At 42.4% G+C, this 19,288-nt stretch overlaps 1 protein-coding gene across 3 annotated transcripts in view; it reads left to right on the forward strand.

Annotated features, from left to right (window-relative positions):
- dpy19l3 (dpy-19 like C-mannosyltransferase 3) overlaps positions 1-19,288 on the forward strand; it is a 70,632-nt gene that overhangs the window by 31,974 nt on the left and 19,370 nt on the right. For 2 of the 3 annotated variants that reach the window (XM_085409809.1, XM_085409971.1), the window contains 5 exons: positions 1,346-1,504; positions 4,415-4,546; positions 7,730-7,841; positions 9,446-9,502; positions 9,835-9,917. In XM_085409809.1, coding sequence (XP_085265935.1) covers positions 1,346-1,504; positions 4,415-4,546; positions 7,730-7,841; positions 9,446-9,502; positions 9,835-9,917 — 543 coding nt within the window. The remainder of the gene's footprint in view (positions 1-1,345; positions 1,505-4,414; positions 4,547-7,729; positions 7,842-9,445; positions 9,503-9,834; positions 9,918-19,288) is intronic. The other variant, XM_085409884.1, reaches the window with a different exon arrangement.

Raw genomic sequence — 19,288 nt, forward strand, 5'->3', positions numbered from 1 at the left:
ACTGTCCTTTTTAACTGCACAAGTTGTGTTTCCAGATTGTGGATTAGGTCGTTTAACGTGGATTACTAACTTATCCTGATTTGATTGGAGGTTTTTAGCAGCCTGAAGGTTTATTTCTTTTAGTGCTTCAGAGTTCTTATTGTTCCTAGATTCCTAGAACTAAAGGAGTTAGTGTCCCTGCTATAGACAGTATAAAAGATTTTTGATCTCTGCAATTTCAAGCTTCATTGTCTAACATTAGTCAAATAACCCACTGAAAATGCCCAAAAGGCATTAAAACTGTGGGGAAGTCCACTTGAGTGGGACCTAGCAGAATCCTAGCTCACTGTATCAGGACACCTGCTAAAGTAGCCACGCCCCCTCTTGAGAAAATTCCCCCCACCCAGAGTTGTTATGAAAGGGAAACGTATTCATAGAGCACAAAACATTTTGTTGTGCCACGCTGTAAACATGCAGTTTAAGGAAATAATGCATGCACGTTTTTACATGGGAGTCTGTTGGGGTGGACCTGCAGGTGGCAATTACAGTAACTGCAGTTTTTACTAAATTACACATCGGCTTCATTTTTAAGCTCCAGAAACTTGATTTAAAGGGAAAGTTCCTTTCACAATAAAAGTCCTGGACATATACACTGTGTATAGAGAAGAGGAGGTTATTGCAATAGTAGAAATCAACTTTAATGAGTAAAAGATCTTTTTAAAAACCAGCAAAAATATATAGTGTTACATTTGATATCATTGACATTGATGTGAAAATAACGTACAGTTGCCAGGTAACAGTAATTTCAGTTAAACGCTATAAAAAAATTAAATATTTTTGCACACGTGTAGAAAAAAATCGAGTTTGTGGTGTTGATCAGGTAGTCGCACATAAGTTTAATATATTTTTATTATTATTATTATTTGTTGCTTCTGTTTTACTGCATTTCAGAGGCAAATATGTTTATTCATATGCATTAAAGTTGTTTTATTTACATTAAAATACACAATTTTGTGTTAAGTCACTCAGCCACTAATATTTCAAAGTGAAATCATTTAATCCAAGAAACATCCTGCTCCATCCAGTCGCCTCACAGTCACTCAGACTTATCGTATGACAGGCTCCACTTGGACCAGCTGCAGCAGTAAAATGCTGCTTGCATCAGTAACTGAAGGGCCCTCAGAAAGTGCGGTCTCTGTCAAGGCCAATTTATGGCCCTATTTCATAATTTTAAAGAGTGTAATTTGGATCTGCGCCAAACTTTTATAGCTTCCTCCTCACCGGGTTTCCATTTAACTCGACGTTGCAGTGTTTATTTATTCTCAGTGAAAAACAAACAGATGACCGCCTCTCGCCTCCCCTGCAGGGATTTTGATGCCAGTCTGTATCTGTGTGAGGAGGCCTTTGGCCTGCTTCCCCTGGACACGCTCGAGCGCCTGGCCGGTACCCTGCTGCTGTACCCCTACGTCCTCACGCTGCTTCTGCTCTGTGGCATGTTGGTGGCGGCAGCACTGCAAAACCTGAGGTAGGTGATGACTCAACAGGAAGTGGAGAGGGTTATATAAGACAAAGTAGCTCCAGATTACTCTGATCAGTCACAAAATAAAATAAAAAAAACCCCACAAAGCAAAACAACATTAAATTAATATTTTGTTACTCTACTCCATATTTTTTGACCCATTCATGGGCAGTTTTTGTGGTGTGGGCGGGGCATGTTGAGCTGAGGAAATACGCCTCTGCCAGAAAGTTCAGTTACCAAGAAAGTCATGCCTGGTCTGCAGCAATGTTTAGGTGGGTGGTTTGTGTTTAAGTAAAATCCAGATGATTGCCAAAGTTTCTCTGCATTGGAAGCAATCAATTATAAACTTTGTGCCGGTTCACTTTATTTAAATATACATAGCACCAGCTCACAACAGCTGTCGTCTCGAGGTGCTTTATATAAGACCCTACAGTATAAGAGAGAGAACACCGAAGACACGTTCCCCCCGCAGCACTTGGCGATAGAGGGAAGAAAGAACGAACAGAAACATATCCAGCAGAGCCTCGCGCTGTCTGGTTGGGGTTGAGGGGAAAGAGAAGAGAGAAACTACAAAGAACAAGGAGAGTAGACAGAGGAGAGGACGACACATTTAAAGTAGAGGAAAGTGATATAGCTTCAAATGATATCATGGTAATTCAAATTTGTGCTAACAGTATTTCTGACGATGAAAGAAAAAACGTACTGAACAGTTTTATTGACCTTTGCAGGCAGCAATATTTAGAAGTAAATAAAGCCAGTAAATGAAGGCCATTTTCTCTATTTTCCAGTCAGCTTCTGTCATTGATGAAACGTTAGCTAATTCAAAGTGTGAACTAATTACACCAAGGTACCAGCAGCAGCAGCATGGTGGTGCAATAGTAGTGACGCAGCACAAGTCAAATGTATGCACGAAAGTATCCCAGTGCCACGACCATGAAAGGTGTAACTATGAAACGGACTCTTAAGCAGGACCTGAGAGACAACAGCTTAAAGTTCACAGGTTTTATTGTCACAAAGGGAAGTTTCTCAAAGGCAATGTTAAAACAGGATGAACACTGGAATGAATCTCTGGCAACTCGGGACAGCAACCCTGAGAGAAAAGAGATGGGGGTTAAATCCAGTCCACAGTATGGGTGAGCGGCAAAGTAATGAGCAGAGTGGCCGTCTCTGTCAGACCAGCTTGACAAAGACGGGTAAGATATCTGGGTTTGAAAGCACTCTTCAGCTCCAGAGGAATCATTAGGATAATGATTACAAGGGCGTTAGCACAGGAGACACATTAGGAGAGTCATAGAAGAGCCTGGGAATTTAATGTAAAAGTATAAAGTTACTGCTTAACACTTTAGTTTAATGATAACAAATTCAGTTCAGTTTTAGTTATAACGTCAGACAACAGCAGTCACCTTAAGTCGCTTTATATTGAAGGTAAAGACTCTACAATAACAGGAAAAAAACAATAATCACATGACAAACACTGTCACTTGGTGACAGTGGGAACGAAAAACTCCCGTTTAATAGGAAGAAACCTCTGACAGGTTCAGGGAGGGGCAGACATCTGTCATGGCTGGTGAGGAAGCAGACAGGACAAAAAAAAGAACTAAACTAGCTTAAGTTAGACAATATTTTCACATAATAAATCTGGTTATTGTATCTTGGCCAGCTGCTTAAAGCACTGTGCAGGAGTAGTTTCCATCCATTTGTTCTTCCCGTCTGCAGCTAGCGAGGGCTCCAGCGATCCTCGCTCATTTGTTTACGTTTGGGTCGCACGTCACCAGCTGCTAGCATCTCCTTCTTAGCAGCTGTACTTGACGGTGAATTTTTGCCTCGTGCAGTGAAACACGTTTGTTGTTTTCACCTTCAGCAGGAACAGTTTTCGTGCATATTTTCCAAAGTACTCTGCTTTATTGGAGGTTGCTCCAGCAGCCTGAGCTTTAAGTAATGGATGGCTTGGGGTCAGCTGATCCAGCTCTAACTAAATTATAAACTTTATCAAAAAAGAAAGTTTGAAGAAGGTGCAGTTAGCAGGTACCCTGATGACAGGTAACTGATGAACCCTCTGATGAGTATTTCTTTACAGCAACTAGTGATAAATCAGGCAAAAATAAACAAGAGCCCATTGCTTTGGAGTTACATTTCATCAGCTCTGTTTCTCTTTTGCTTGTCATACATTCATGCATTAAAATTAAACTACAAAGGAAACCAGAAGGCTTCCAGTACTGAAACTCTTTCCCTTGCCCACAGATTCTTTTTTTTTTCATATGCAGATATCTTTGGAGAAAAATTAGTGAAGTATAAATGAATCGAAGGTTTCGGCTCCTTCAGAAAATAGAAGAGACAAGATGTTTATTAGGAGGCAGAAGCCCAGTCGTGGTAGTCACAGTCCCCGTGTCTGCTCCACATTGTTTCTTCACGCTCTGCAAAGCCGCTCTGCCTCTTGAAGCCTCATGCGCCTGTGGTGCAAGGTGAGGGGCCATATCGAACTAATCACATTAGCATATCAACTCGCACTCTGCCGTTGGAGGCTTGGAATACTAACCTCATAGAACAAAGGGCTATTTGCCAATTCGGGAATTAATTTAATCCAGTTTAGCCCAGCTCACGTAGGAGGAAGAGCCGGATTGGATTTGTATTCAAATGGAAGCCAGTGTCCGTCTGATTCGGTGCAGGAGGCCAATTCGGGGGAGTGACATCATGCCCTCGAGCCTTCGTCTGTTTGTCTGCGTGCCGACTCCCGCAGACAGAAACGGTCGTGGGTGTGTGTATTGTTGCGTGTCCACTTGTGTTCAAACTACTAATGAAATCTGAATAATATCAATTCCACCCACCTTCCCTTCTGCCTCTCGTCTCGAGCGTCTGGATGTAATGTTTTATGTATCACTGTTGTCTCTTGTGTCGCTGTGTTTTTCGGTTTCTCAGCAGGCCTAACAGAGGTTCCACCGAGGAAAAGAAAGGAGCCAGAGAGGGGCAAGTGGCGGCATTTCGTCCAGATGTGGCCTACAATCTGCTGCACACGCTGTTCTACGGCCTCCTGGCTTTCAGCACAATGAGGTGAGACCTCGTAATTCTAGCATCATCTACATGCAGACGTCCCCAAGTAGTCGCATTCTGAGACGGGAACTCTCCAAATGTACTTTTCCTCTTGATGAGTTGATTATGCAAAGTCGCGAGCAGATGCTAAAATCCAAGTGCCTCTTAAACGCCTCTCACAAAGTGTCTGAATGGTCCGCTTTAGCCTTGATCAGCCCTCAGCGCCAAGTACCATCCAGCACCACTCACAGCAGACGCAAAAAGAGTCGATACAGCTGAACAATCGATAATTAATACTCTGACCCCCCCCTTCAGAATTTTAACGAAGACCTGGTGCAAACAAACGGCTAACGAAGCTCCATCTGCCGTCTCTCCACTTACCATAAATTATGTTTTTTAAAAAGAATCATTAAATTTTCTTATAAGGTACGGTAAATAGTTTCAGTTAAGTTGCTCATTTTAAGTTACTTTACTGCTGTTTCAGCTTGTGTTTATGCTGTAAAGACGTCCAGAGCAGGCCACTGTTGGGAAGAGTCTCACGGCTGTGTGGCTCAGAAAGGTTATAACTTAGAACTTTTTATTTCATTTCGCCTTGTAAGTACACAATACTATTTCAGCAAGCAGTTTTTTTTTCAATAAGGATTTTTCACTGGCTTTCAACTCCTTCTTGTAGTTTTTAGTTTTCCACTGTGGCTCAAGTATACATTTATTTATGTGCTGGTGAGAGTAAGAAGGCTCGTTTGGTTTGTTTTTGCAGTCGGTGTGTGTCTCAGGCAACCATGTTGCAACCTTTCTCTGGAAAGACGGAGAGAAATGGTTCCAGAAATAAGATAAGATATAGGAGGCATACTGTTTACATGTGCGCTGGCTTTGAAAACCATCTTCTTTGAGATACATTTGTTTACTGTATTTACTGTGCTCTTGTGCGATATTTGTACAAATGCTGTTTGTACATATGTTCGGAGTCGGATACTAAGAGCCTTCTTTGCTGCTTCTTCCTCTCCTGTTTTCTGGTGGCACACAGACGTGCAGTGGTCTGTTTCTCTGGTTAATATTATGGCACAATCCACTGGCAGGTTCCCACCGTGGAGCAGCAACACCTCTGAGGGTGTCTCGGCTTGCAGGTGCCAGACTCAGAGGCCCGACACCAGTGCTGGCACCTCGCTTTACCGCCGTCTTTCTTGTGGTCGACTTTCATATTCAGCCTCTTCTTCTTAATTTCCTGAATGTTTTGGCTTGCCCGGCTGCAGCCTTTGCTTCTGTGACATGAGATATTTGCTCTTATAATATCAGAACTGTGACCACCAGATATCATTGGTTTGACCGGCATCGGCCTCTACACCGACTACTGCAGTTTTCAGTTTGGTGTCGGCTCTCGTTGGCATTTACAGTTTGTTCTTATTTAAGTCATTTTTTGGATGAACAAACATTTTTATTCAGTTTTTCTTTTATCGGTTTGTGTGTGTCTGTGTGTGTTTAATCAGGTGAAATTATTAATATCAGGAGCTACAGTGGGTATATCATTAGTGATGTTGTTCAGTCAGTTTCAGTCGATTTCTAAAAGATGGATATTGTGTGCTAGCACAAAAGTTCATTTCCCAGCAGAATGCTTCTTGTACCTGGAACAAGTTTTATTCTCAGTATCAAACATGCTATGACTCACTTTAGCTTTTACTTATAGCATCTATAATGTGAGCATATGGTGCTCCTAAAGGCCCCGTGTGGGGTTTATCATGACCATTTATTTACTCATTAATATCTTCTGTAGGAAGGTAAAATACCTGATCGTCAGCAGTCTCTGCACAGCTGTTTCTGTCCTGTTAGCAAACATGTTTGGATAGTTCTGTCTACTCATTAGTGGTTAATTTCACATGCATGGAAAATTCCCTTTGTCACCTATTTTTATCTCCTTGCTTTAAAGGTTTGGTTCTATAAAAAACAACGACGCTTTTTGCCGTATCAGTAGCTCTGCAGCGTCAGACAGTGTGACTAATACACCCTGTGGCTTGAATTTTTTTCTCTCCCCATTTCGCATCTATAACCTCGAGCACAACAAGCCTCCCAGACCTGACTCCAGTCGTCTATTTGTAATTGTCAAGTGGTTTTCATCGCCACCATCATTAGTAAATTTTCCGGCCTGAACGCGTTTCAGACTGCAAACACACGCTGACATGTACAATTTATCACTAGGAAAGTATAATTGTGTTTTAACTTTAGGCTCTTTGTGAGGAGTGTCAGGAAAACCATCGAGATCACCAGTGGAATTACTACTTCCTGTCCCTGTAGTAAAAGAAACCTGCAATTACTCTGTTAAAAAAGAAACTGGAGTTTTCTGGTATGTTGTTTATAGCAACTTGGCTATGAGGGTTTTATAGGTTCACATAAGTAGCTTCATTTAAATAAGAGTCTGTCAGTAGCTGGGTTATTCTCTGTGTAGGGAAATGTTGATAATAATTGAATTTGTGGTTAGCAGGATTCAGAAAAGCAGGTCTATGCAGTACTGTTAACACTTATAGTTCACACAGTGCTTTGCTGTCACAGTTGGTAATTTAAAGTACTGATTAAATTCCCACAAAAGGAGCAAAAGAAAAAAAAAGTCCTGAAAGCTTTTAGCACAGAGTCAGGTACGGCAGAAAGTGACACGTTTGATTTCAGCACTTTCTCTAAAATGCTGATTAAGAGAGAAAAGCCAAAAGTGCAGAAAGCCATTTGTTTCTGTCAGACGGCTCCTTTGCATTAAAAAAGTATTGAGATTTATTTCAGTGAGGCTGCACTTCTTTATGCCTCCCCCCTCGCACGGCTCCATCTCCGCACCTGTCAACAATTTTTCAGCTCATTTCATTCTCCCCGTCTTCAGTCTTCTGCTCGCTGCTCTCTGTTTAATCTTTTTCTCATTTGTTTAGAACTCTTTGCTTTAGACTTCATGTGCTTTGGATCAGAACTTAAAAATAATGCAGTGTTTTTGGCACCAAATCAAACTCAACCACAGCGAAACCATTTCACTAACTCATGCGCAAAACTGCAGACGAGTTGGTCGTCTTGTTTGAATTCTGTGTGTGTGCTGAGGGAACGTCCCCCAGTCCAAGCTGTATAATTTGTCTGTGTCATGGAGGCTGGGATCTGTTTTCTTTTTTCTCCTAAGAGGAAGACTGTTGAGACACGAGCGCTGCTTGATATGGCTTCTCCTTCTCTCTTTCTGCCCAGAATGAAGTATATATGGACTGGCCACATGTGTGCGGTCGCAGCCTACGGTGTCTGTGGGACCGAGCTGTGGACTGTGCTTCTCAGCGCTCTCCGATGCAACACGAAACTTCTGGTACGAGCTCACATTTTCACTTCTGGCTCCAAATAGTGCTGCAGGGAGGATGGGTGGTAGGATCTTTGTTTACGATAATCTCCAAAAATTCCACTACTTTATGTCCTCTGAAGCATAAATACAGTCATCAAAGCTAGAATTCAAATATTAAAAAACCTAATCTGCAATTGCAGAACAAAATGTGCTTCACCATCCAGGCTAGTCAGGGTTGAGTAATCTCAGATCTTGTTCCATTTAGATGGGAGAAATTATTCATTTGTGAACTAAAGACAACATAAAATATAAAAAGGATAACTATATTTATCCCAAATGTTGGGAAATTCCAGCGTTACAGTGACTAAAACTGTAAATGCACTTTGCAATTAAATGGCCCGATTTTGCTTGCCGCTGAGTTGAGGAAGAGGTGAATTTCTACCAATCAGATCGTGTTTATTCAAATGCTCCACTGTTGCCACTGACCAATTAAAACACATTATGCTAATGTCCCATGGGAGCGAGGTATTTGCTTGCGCATGAGGAGATATTGTGTGTGGATACAGTTGCTAACAGGCTCTTCAGGCTCGTCTTGTGAGCGGCTGCCAAACATCAAGGATCTGACCAGCTCGTTCTTCCCAAATCGAACACATTCACTGCATTTACTGCACTGATCAGTAGCTTTTCTCTCGTCTGTGTCACATTAAGAGTGATTGCAGTCCCACGTTGATCCCACGGTGCCGTTTAGGTGTCGCTACCTGTAAATGTGACTTCCAATGGTTGCTGATGTGGCTCAGAGTCTGTTAGATGTTTAACTGGTTGCTAACCTGTTTGATGTAGTAACTTTACATACACACTGCGTGGCTGATGACATGTTCTTGACCTGCTAGATGAAAGTGCACATGCTCTGAGCGCTACGTTATATCGCGCTTCCACAGATGAGTAAAGAGCTGTTTTAGCTATTACCCAGTGCCAAAGGTCGTCTGTAACCACAGTGCTGTGCTGCTGGCCACTGGATAAGCACACTAGAGCACAGCCAGTTCAAATTCTCTTCATCAGAGTAGTTTCGAGCAAGCAGGGGAAAAAAAGACGATGGATTAGATCGTTTCTGGCCGGGCGACCGAACAGCTTTCCAGTCACTGAGCGACTTCTAACTGTCGTTTAAGAAAAATTTGAAGTGTGTACTTTGTTCTCAAACATGTCTCTGAACGTACTGAGGTATGATTCCCAGTTCTAGTAACACTGCACATTATGCCTGTCACCACCCTCCAGTGTGACTGACATTGATCTCGTTTAAAGCTCACTGCGAGGCGCTCTTGAAAGATTTTTCTATCTTTTATGATTTCCTGTATTGATGTGACGGTGAACCATTATGCTGCTGAATCCACAGCCTGCACTCTGAGCGTGTGCCGGCATTGCCAGTGAGGCCACTAGGTGTCAGTGTGGTCACAACAGGACGGCAGCAGGAATCAGATAAACGATGGTCGGGAACAAAGCTGCTCTATCTGTCTGTTATCTCACTCCGTGCTCATTTTTGGTATATCTCTGTGTGGCTCTTTACTTTCCTCTGCTTCTGATACAATTATTTTCCTTCATTTCATTAAAGTTGTTTTCTTTCTGTCATTTTGCAGTTGAGGCTTGTCAGATATGTCGTTCCTGTTGTGATGATCGGTTTCCTGTATTACAAGGTAGGCCATTTTCTTGGTGGTTTGTTGCTCATACCTTTTATTGGAGTTTTACTTCTGGAACCACATGGAACGATCTGAGGGAAAGAAAATGGGCTAAATGGAAGTTACGGAAGAAAATGATGAAAAGCAATTGGAGCCTAACAGGATACTAAAACGATTGCTTCCCCTTTATTTATTTTACTGTTGGAGGAATCTAAATAGCTGTCGTATTCCCTGTTATGTTAAGTGAAGCAATAAGATGTTATCAAAGCTATATCAGTGGGTTTGATACTCTGCTTATGGCTTCATAAACCGAATTTTCCATCACTTGTCTTTGTCTTTTTTCCCTTTAGTTCTGGCCTAAGCTGATGGAGGAGTTATCAGAACTGAGGGAGTTTTATGATCCAGACACCGTGGAGCTCATGACCTGGATTAGGTAGGCGCATACACCGGCGTTCACAAATCCAGAGCGCACATCATATTGAAGCAAATTTGATTCGCTTGTTCCTGCAGATCGAGTTTCACCGTGCCTCGTGTCCTTGATTAGTCCGCGTGTGAGCGTGTCCGTGTGCGTGCATGCTTGTGTCTCGGCGCTTGTTTGTCGGAGAGTCTGTCTGATGAGTGATGAGAGCTGATGGATATCCATGAATAAGACATGGGAGTGCTGGAAAGGACCCAGCTGTTGGCAGAGCTCTAACCCACCTCAGGGTCTCTGTTGCTGGGCTTCCGATCAAGAGCATCACCCTGATGGGATCAGAGATGGAGCTGTGATTTGGAAATGCTCCGAACTGTCGCTGATGCTGCTGTGTGTTTGCACATCTGTGCGCGCCTGTCATTTTCTGGTCGTCATGTTGGATGCACAGCGCTGGATTGGCCGCCCGTAGTGCATATCCTACATCTGTGCAACTATAACATCTGGCCAAAGACACAACTCTCAGCTCTCTGCTTAGTGCCTGTTAAATTTCTCATTTATGTTCCACTTACACCAGCACAGACAAGTTGGTTTAACTGGGATTGTTGGCAAGGTCAGTAGTTATCAGCTGGGTTTGCAGCTCTCTCGCAGACCTGAGGCTGAACGCTGGTCAGACGCTGCGCAGTGCTGCTGGACTCGTTAGGCATTCAAATTAAGAAGCGAGAGATAATGAAACATTACGGCTGAGTGTCAGGAATGAAGTGGGATGCAGTAGTGGTGCAAACTGAAGCTGATCGTGTGCTTGGTCATTAAGATTTTCATCCTTATCACTGATATTGTAACATAACAAGAACGATATGCTAACTTATGTATTTTAAATCTCCGTTCTAGAATAAATTAGAAAAAGTGACTTATGGTTTTTCCAGAGGGGCTGCTAATAGAAATATTATGACACCAAAGCACCTTTTTCCTAAAACTTGATTGTTTTCTTTTGTTCGTCACGTCAGGGCTGTGGGTGTGTTTGTAGGCATGCTGAAGGAAAACTGCAAGAACCACATTTACAGCTGTTTTTAAGCCTTCGGTTTTCTGTAATTTTGCCTTCCTGTCGGCCATTGTGAGAGAGCGCAGGGCTTAGTCAGTATTCTCACTTTACATTTTTGCATTTTACATTTTTTTTTTACAACACTTCCACACATCTGCTGCTCTAAGCAGTCCAATTAAAAGTGTTAATGTCTTTGAATTCTGTTCATTCTTTTATGTTATGTGCAGGTATATTGGTAGTCTTGTATGGATTCACAGTTGAGTTTGCACGATTTGCAGACTGTGTTCCTCCGTTTAAGTTAACAGCGTCTTTAAAGGTCGTTAATTTAGGATTAACCAGCTCTTGGTTAGCTATAGCTGATTTGTTGTTAGCTAGTCGATTTGATTTGCTGAGAATACGAGTTTGTGGAGGGAAAAGGCAAGTTACAGGACACATTAGCACGTTGTCTGCACAATTGTGATCTCTTTTGGCAGGAAGAAGGGGAACTTGACACTTTTTGTGTTTTTACATTCCTGCTGTCACCAGTGGCCACAAACTAGCCTCCAAAGAGTTTTTGGGTCACCCTGATAGTAGCCCTGCTCCTCCATATCGAAACGCAAGACTCCTCGCTGAGGTGTTTCAGCTTTTCTAACTGGAAGGAGACCTCAAGGCAGCTCCATGACACACTACAGACACTTCAGCTGCTTAGGGAATGCCTCATAGAAGAGCTAGAGGCCTGGAAGTCTGGGAATCTCTGCTTGGGCTTCTGCCACTCAGCGAGAGTAATAAAACATGGATGGAGATGATTAAATAGTTTCACCTAAGACCAATAGTGTACATTTTATTGTCCTGCTTGGGCTACTACTGAAAATTTAAACCCAAACTGTTTCTCTTTTGACTTCAACATGGAAATACACACGATAAATCTGCTTTTAACTGTTTTGTTTTTCGCAGGGGAACGGTCTCAGACCCCCTCACACAAAACTTGGATGCTGCAAAATCTTCTTTACAAGCTCTGTGAGGAAAAATGATAGTTTTTGTCCACTCAGATAATCCCGTTGCCATCCAAACACGCCAGCCTATCCTCAATACATTAAAACCAGTTTAGAATGACTTAACATAGGTTTTCCCTGTAGTTCACTTATAGACTCAGTGAATGATAATTTAAGGCTTCTTATTTCCATCCTATCATCTTCAGCGCGATGACACCGAGTGGACCAGATGTGATTTCTAAGAAATGGACAATTTTGGTATAATCCTATTAAACACTTAGTGGAATGGCACAGGGAGAACGAGAGAGATATGGATAGTGAGACAGCAGAGGAGAGGTTTGGATTTTGAATGTATTTGTGTGTGTGACATGGGTTCCCTTCCCTCCGGAGCTAATCCCATTAGGCGGTGAGGATTAGGGGCTGCCTAGAGTTACCTTGGTTGGGGCTGAGAGCAGGGCGGAGTGCTAAGCTTCTTGCTGCGCTAATTACATTCCAGATGAAAGTGTTAAGATGGGGAAGGGAGGTTCATGTTACGCTGTATTCTCTAGGTGACTGAGGCCGAGGCTATTTCGTTTTATATGCAAGAAGCAGATATTCAGACTGCGGCACAGTAAAGGGTAGGACGAGCGTACGTGCAGCGTACGGAGGAAAGTATATTTCGTGAACAGCTTGCGTGCGTGCGTAAGCTATCGCAGATTCGTTGTGATGATTGTAGCTGCATTTGTTTGACTTTGGTTGATCTAAAATGAAGAGTTTGTCAAAGGATACAAGGTCTGAGAAAGCCTTTATCTTTACAATCTCTCGAGCCAGAATTAGGATTAGATTAGGGAAAGGATAAAGATGTTTGTTTGATAACGATGGCTTCAGAGATGAGATTAGGATTATTAGATCAGAGATAAGAGGGCCCTCGTCAGGGCTAATGACGCATGCTTGAGGCCCTCATTAGTATAGAAGTGTGTGAGTTAAGACAGGCTGATGAGGAGATTATCATAATTCCCAAGACTCTCTTTCATGACCCGTGACTTTATGAGTTTGAAGAACTAAGGCGCAGCCATAATTCACAAGTTTGCACTTGATAACAGAGTTGGCTCCACAGCTCTGCTGTAGGCTGATACTGTGTTCTAAATGGGCAGTCGATAAATCAATAGCACTGCCTGGATGTTCAACTGCCTCCAACTTTGAGTTATAGTTGAGAGTGAGCAGTTTTTAAAGTCACAAACATCACCTCCATCTAGCCGGTGTGCTCTCTCTCCGCTTCCTCCTGAATCCGGTGCAACTTTGCTTTTCTCAGATTCATGTTTCCACGCTGGTTTTTGCAAAAGCAGTACAGTGTCAGTCAAAGGAGGTTACTGAAAAAATGAAGGGAAAATTCGAGGTAGTTTTGCTGCTCTGCATGAAGTATTCAAGGCAGTGCAAATGTTAACGTGCAGCAGAGAGAGGAGCAGCGGAAAGCCAGGGAACAAAGTTCACCTCGCATTTCACAGCACAGATGAGTCAGAAGTGGTATCTATTACATTTTGAATGAGGTTATTTGTTGGACTTGGATTTTGATGTCAGTGTCACGACTCTGATTTAGTGATTTCTATATTTTTGCGTCATACAATTTCCCTCCCTCTTATTTTTCTCCTGACACACACCGCTCACCGTGCATATTCCACCGCATAGAGAGGCCGAGTGATAATGCCAGCCTCCTGTGAATCGGCTTCTGGATTGTGGTGGATTGGTGTTTTGATCCCCAGCTGCTCTGCATGCTGAAAACATGAAGGCCAAATGCTGAAGTTGCACCAGTAGCAGCTTTGCATTGCAGCTCTGTGTGTGCACGTGTGTGTGTGTGTGCGCATGTGAATGACTGAATAAGAAATGCATTTTAAAGAGCTGTGTAGAACAGCTAAGGTTAAAAGTGCAGACAAATTGCATTTTAACTTTTCTTCAGATCACACAGCAAATCATTGATTTCCATATTTTACTTCCTGAATGTCCGCTCTCAGTACATCCAGAAATTTCCTCCTCGGCCTTTCTCTTTTCCTGGCAGCTCCGTCGTCATTATCCTGCTCACAGGACACAGGAGGAGCTCACTGCTCTTTCACATAAACCAATTCAATCTGGCCTCTCTTGCCTGGTCTCTGAGCTGTCCCTCTGATATACTCTCTGCTATTCCTGTCCATCCTTCTCGCTCCTGGCACAAATCTCACGAGCTTTAATTCAAACCATTTACCATTTAATATGCTTTTATTTTGAAAGCTACCTTGCTTTCCCCCCCATCCCCCTCCAGCTCACCCCCGCCCTTCGGGTGTAAGATATACAGGCTGTTTTCGAGAATTATGAAGGCTGCAGTGGAAATTATTAATGAGAGCTTTGACAGCAGTTTTGCTGCAAATTCAGGAGGCTCATCTAGCTACTCAGCATGGAGACCCATTCAGTGAAGGAAAACGACTCCACTGGAAAAGTCAGCATAAACCCTGATGTGTTTATACAGCAAGTCCACACGCTTAAACAGGAAAACACATTGTGTCTCAGTTTCTTCTTAAAGACCATTACAACCACTCCCAAAGTAACCAGTAAGCATGTTTTTATTTGATTTTATTTATTCATATTTGTACATGTGCAATATTAACATCAGTGTTTGCCATTTGATGCACTGTGCCAGAGTTAGCTTAAAGCTAATTTACATCTACAGTCCCTCAGCAGGTTGGATGTGAAAAATGTCACATAAAAGATTCTCACATCCATAAAAAAAGAAAGATTACAAGTCTTTCAGCAAATATTTTAATAAAGCTGGTGAAAGCGCTGCAGTACCTAATGGTATCAGGCAGGACTTCAACTTCCATTGAGTTCAAGCTTTCGCAGAGAGTGCTGATCGCCCAAAAGCAGAATGACAAAACGCTACAGTACGGTCTTTAGTTGACGATATGCTTGTAGATTGTAAAGATTCTCATGGGCAAAAGCTAATAAAATGAAGCGGCAGTGGAGGAGCTGCCAGACCGTTTAAAATCTTAAACACCAAACATATATTCATTAAAATGTTACAAAACCCATGAAATGATGTCGTCCAGTGTTTTAGTGACCACTTCCCCAGCTTGTTCTGGTCTGAGCTCTCTGGGAATGAGGTTGGTAACTCCCAACAATTGTTTCAGACAAGTCAAAAAATATTAAAGCATACATCACTACGTTATTTTTTCATGACCGAATGTGAACAGGCATACATTTGATCCCAAATCTGTAAATGGTTGGAAAAGAAAATATTTTTCTTTCACTTTACCATAATTTATTCTTCAGCATAAGTGAAAATAGAAGCTTTTCTCTGCCTCAGAATTCCTCCAATTTTTTTTAATTTAATCTACTTTCATGTCTGAGCAGAGAGAGACGCATTCAGTGAGAACCAAACATTCTGCATGTCAGGAATTTCTACCTACTCAATACAACTGATGCAGCGCAGCGCTGATTCACACTGACGCGTCGGTTAATTAGCTCTGCCAATAAAAACTGACACAACAAAACAAAAATGAAGTGCTTATATTACAAAATATTAAAGTCAAACAGAAATGCATATACACACATACATGCACTGATCAGGCATAGAATCACTGACAGGTGATGAATAACGCTGATTATCTCCTCATCATGGCACCTGTTAGTGGGTGGGTGAACATTTTGCCTGATGAATGCATCAGAACATGTCCACAACTCCAGCTCTTGTGGGGCGTTCCCAGTCTGCACTGGTCAGTATCAATCAAAGGTTGTCCAACGAGGGAACAGTGGTGAAGCAGCGACAGAGTCCTGGGTGGCCGAGGCTCGCTGATGCATGTGCGGCGCGAAAAGTGGCTCGTGAGGTCCGATCCAACGCACGAGCTAATAAGAACCAATCAAGGTGCCCATGCTGACCCTTGTCTGCTGCCGAAATGTTACTTTGACACCTACCTAAGCACTGTTGCAAACCACGTACACCCTTTCATGAAAACGGTATTCCCCGATGGCTGTGGCCTCTTTCAGCAGGTTAAAGCATCCTGCCACAAAGCACAAGTGGTTCAGGAATGGTTTGAAGAGCACAACAACGAGTTTGAGGTGTTGACATGGTCTCCATATTCCTCAGATATCGATCCAATTAATAATCTGTGGAACAAACACGTCTGATCCATGTAGGCCCCCAACTTACAGGATCTGTTGCTAAAATTTGGAGATACCACAAAACACCTTTAAGAGTCTAGTGCAGTCCGCGCCTCGATGGGATGGGCAAAAGGGGATGAATACAATATTAATCAGGAGGGCATAATGCTGGGTCTGATCAGCGTACATGTCTTTGGATTGAGCTTGGTCACACTGGGATCACTGGTTCTGGGTGGGTTTTGCTTGTCATCCCTGTGTCTGCATTGATTATCCCTGGGCACGAGGGTGTACCTCGTCCTCTGCCAGCTGGGATAGACGATTAAGAAAATGGATACATAGATGCACTGCAACAAGATGTTATTCATTGAAGTAGTTTTAATGTTGCTAAGATATCATCTCACTTAAACTCTGGTGGCATGTATCCATCTTTCAAGGTCTTGAGATATTTGTCCCTGAGATTTTTGCCCCGTTTAACACAAATGAGGTGAATGTGAGCCCTGCAGAATAAATTCCAGTCTTAAGAAAACACTTCAGACAATTCAGCTTTTACATCTCTTTCTACAAGTGGTGGAGAATACAGACGAGATGAATAATAATGTGGAGTTTGAGCTACAGAATTTCCTCCTTTTACCCTCACTAAGAGCTGCAGTCTGAATGTAGACTGGCTAATTTGTTTTCATAGGGATGAGGATTATCGCAATAATCCAATGTCAGTCATTTTTATCTTCAGCATTTAGTTAAAACCTGTACAGTCTCACTTATGAACGAAGCATGTTGAAGATGGAGCTGCCAGGATGAAGGAAAAGGGGAAGGTTCATGGATGTGGTGAAGGTGGACATGCAGGGGGTTGATGTGACAGAGGAGGATGCTGGGAGATTGGGGGGGGGGGGTCTGCTGTGGCAACCCTTACAGGGGTCATCTGAAGAAGAAGAAGAAGAAGAGTTGCAATTGTTCATCCTGTCCAGACAAAAGCTAAGCTCCTAACTCTGACGGTCCCCAGATAATTCTTGTCCAGTCCTCGTGGGATTCTCTCTCCTTGTTTTGTGGATCTGTGTCATTGTGTTTGTCTAATTAAAACAAATTGCTTGATCCATGCTTAAGAAATATGTGCCACTACTCGTTTGTATATCAGTCTTTCAGCAACAATGTGTGTTTCTGCTCTGTCGGTGTGACTGTATCTTCACTATTCTTTAAATACTCTGCTTCCTCTTACTCTCATTCCCGCTCTTGCTCCCTTAATTGTCTTCCTGTCATCCTCCTCCTTGTCGTGCTTTAAATTGTCTAAATTAGAAGCATTTGGCTTCATCCTTAAATGGGGAAAGTGGTGTCTGTGATCTGTGCTTGTGTGTGTGTGTGCGTGTCTTCCTCTGCTTTCTAGCTAATCCAGAGGCAGTTTAGAGACAGAGTCAGAGCGACGTCCCTGATTGAACACTTCTCAATCAGAAGTGAGACCAGCAGAAAATCCATGGCCATCCTGGCATTTATATAAAAACACTTCGAGTCACGTCCTCTGTCTCACTATCACTCATCATCATCATCACTTCCACTCAGTAACTCTTTGTGTGCGGGCGGAGTGTCAGCTGCACTCTCTGCAGGTGGAACATAAGATTTATATAAAAGGCAAGAAAATTTTTTAGGAGTGTTTTGGAAGTTACCAAAGTAATCATCAGAAAAGCAGCTGCTCAGACCCTGCGTGCCCACAGAGGCGCTTTCAGTTCTGCTCAATGCTGAGACCACCGCTGAGGTTCAAAGCTGTGCTGGAAAAAAGTGCGAAGTTACCAAACGCCATGAATTTCCACCAATAATGCAGTGATGCGCAGTCGGTGTGATAAAACAGGCCGTCATCACCTCTTAAAATCTTCATGCAGTGTCGATGTTTGAGCCTACGGTCTTTAAAAATCTGGAGTCTAATCAAAATCATGTCATCAGACATTTGTAATTTAGGGATGTTTAAAAATTATTGTTCAGGTTTATGTCTTTACATTTTCTCTCCTCTTCTGGAAAACTGTAAAAAGAACGAATGCTCAGTGTAACAAAAAGCTGATCCGGTCAGACAAAAGTGGGTTGCGGCTGTGTTGCTGAGCTTTATGTTGAATTTGAATTATTTGCAAAGAGGTCAAAGAGTGCTTTCAGTCCTTTGTGACTGCGGGTGATAAGTTAATCTGTTCTGAAGGCAAATGCTGGCATGACTCTTAAAAAGCCTTTGACAGTTCTCACAAATCTTTATACCAAAATCATAAAAGCACGAGCAGGTGAATTGGTTCAGATATGTTTTTCCAGACAAGGTCGAGACTTTTCTTGGTGTATTAATGTAGTTTTTTTTGCCCTCTCTTTTTTCATGACAGCAGCAAAACCACAGATATAATTCATAACATTAATAGAACTACTCTCCTGAGGTGCGCCTGCCCATTACTTACTCAGACCTTTTTGTTTTCGTGGTCTTTAGCTCCATCACTACGAATTTCTGAAAGAACTACTTTTAACAACTGGTAAATGTAAAACTGTAGAAAAGTAGCTCGATATCAATAGATTATGTCCAAACCTATTAACATGAAGCTATTTTTGGTCTGACTCAGTTTACAGTTAGGTCATGTGGTGTATGTTAATCCTGATTTTTGATTCATAGTTCGTTGGATTGATTAAATATTCAACTTGAGATTTTAGGGGGCAGGAAACAAACAGGAAGTCAGCCCGTTGTCTCCACCAACTTAAAGCAAACTGACTCTTTAGAAGCCAAATCCTCAGCTAGCTGGTAACTTCTCTCTGGTGCTGGTGGGCAGGAAGAGTATAGCTGAGCGACAGCTCCCTGCTGTGGTGGTAAACAAGGCTGGTAAGAAGAAGCTAAAATGCTTGTCAAGCTGTTAGAAACTGCATTCGAGTGACAATCGAGATCATTATCTTCTTAATGGTGCTCTAGAATTTGAGCAACGGGTACTAATGAACACGCTCAAATACACGTTTAAGCACACAAAGAGAAAATAGAAGCAAGGCAGGATCTGTGCTTGGCCACAGTAGAGAGTCTCTTTCAGCCAAGAACATCATTATTTCATTTTTATAATGTCAAAGGGTTCCTGGCTGTTCCTTTCTGCCATTTACATAAAAGAATATAAACATCAAATTAAATGTAATCAACATGGAAGGAAAGAAAATGTTGGCTTAAAGGCAGCAAAGAAGCAAAATGGACAGAAAGGACAACGACGCGTTCCTGCTGAAGGTCAGGAGGCCAAAGCATCAACCCACACGTCCACCTTGGAACATGTTTGAATACCCTCCACTCC

Source organism: Rhamphochromis longiceps, linkage group LG1 (assembly GCF_057381845.1).
Source record: "Rhamphochromis longiceps isolate RC_006_pf linkage group LG1, R_longiceps_female_GT1.1, whole genome shotgun sequence".
NCBI lineage: Eukaryota > Metazoa > Chordata > Actinopteri > Cichliformes > Cichlidae > Rhamphochromis > Rhamphochromis longiceps.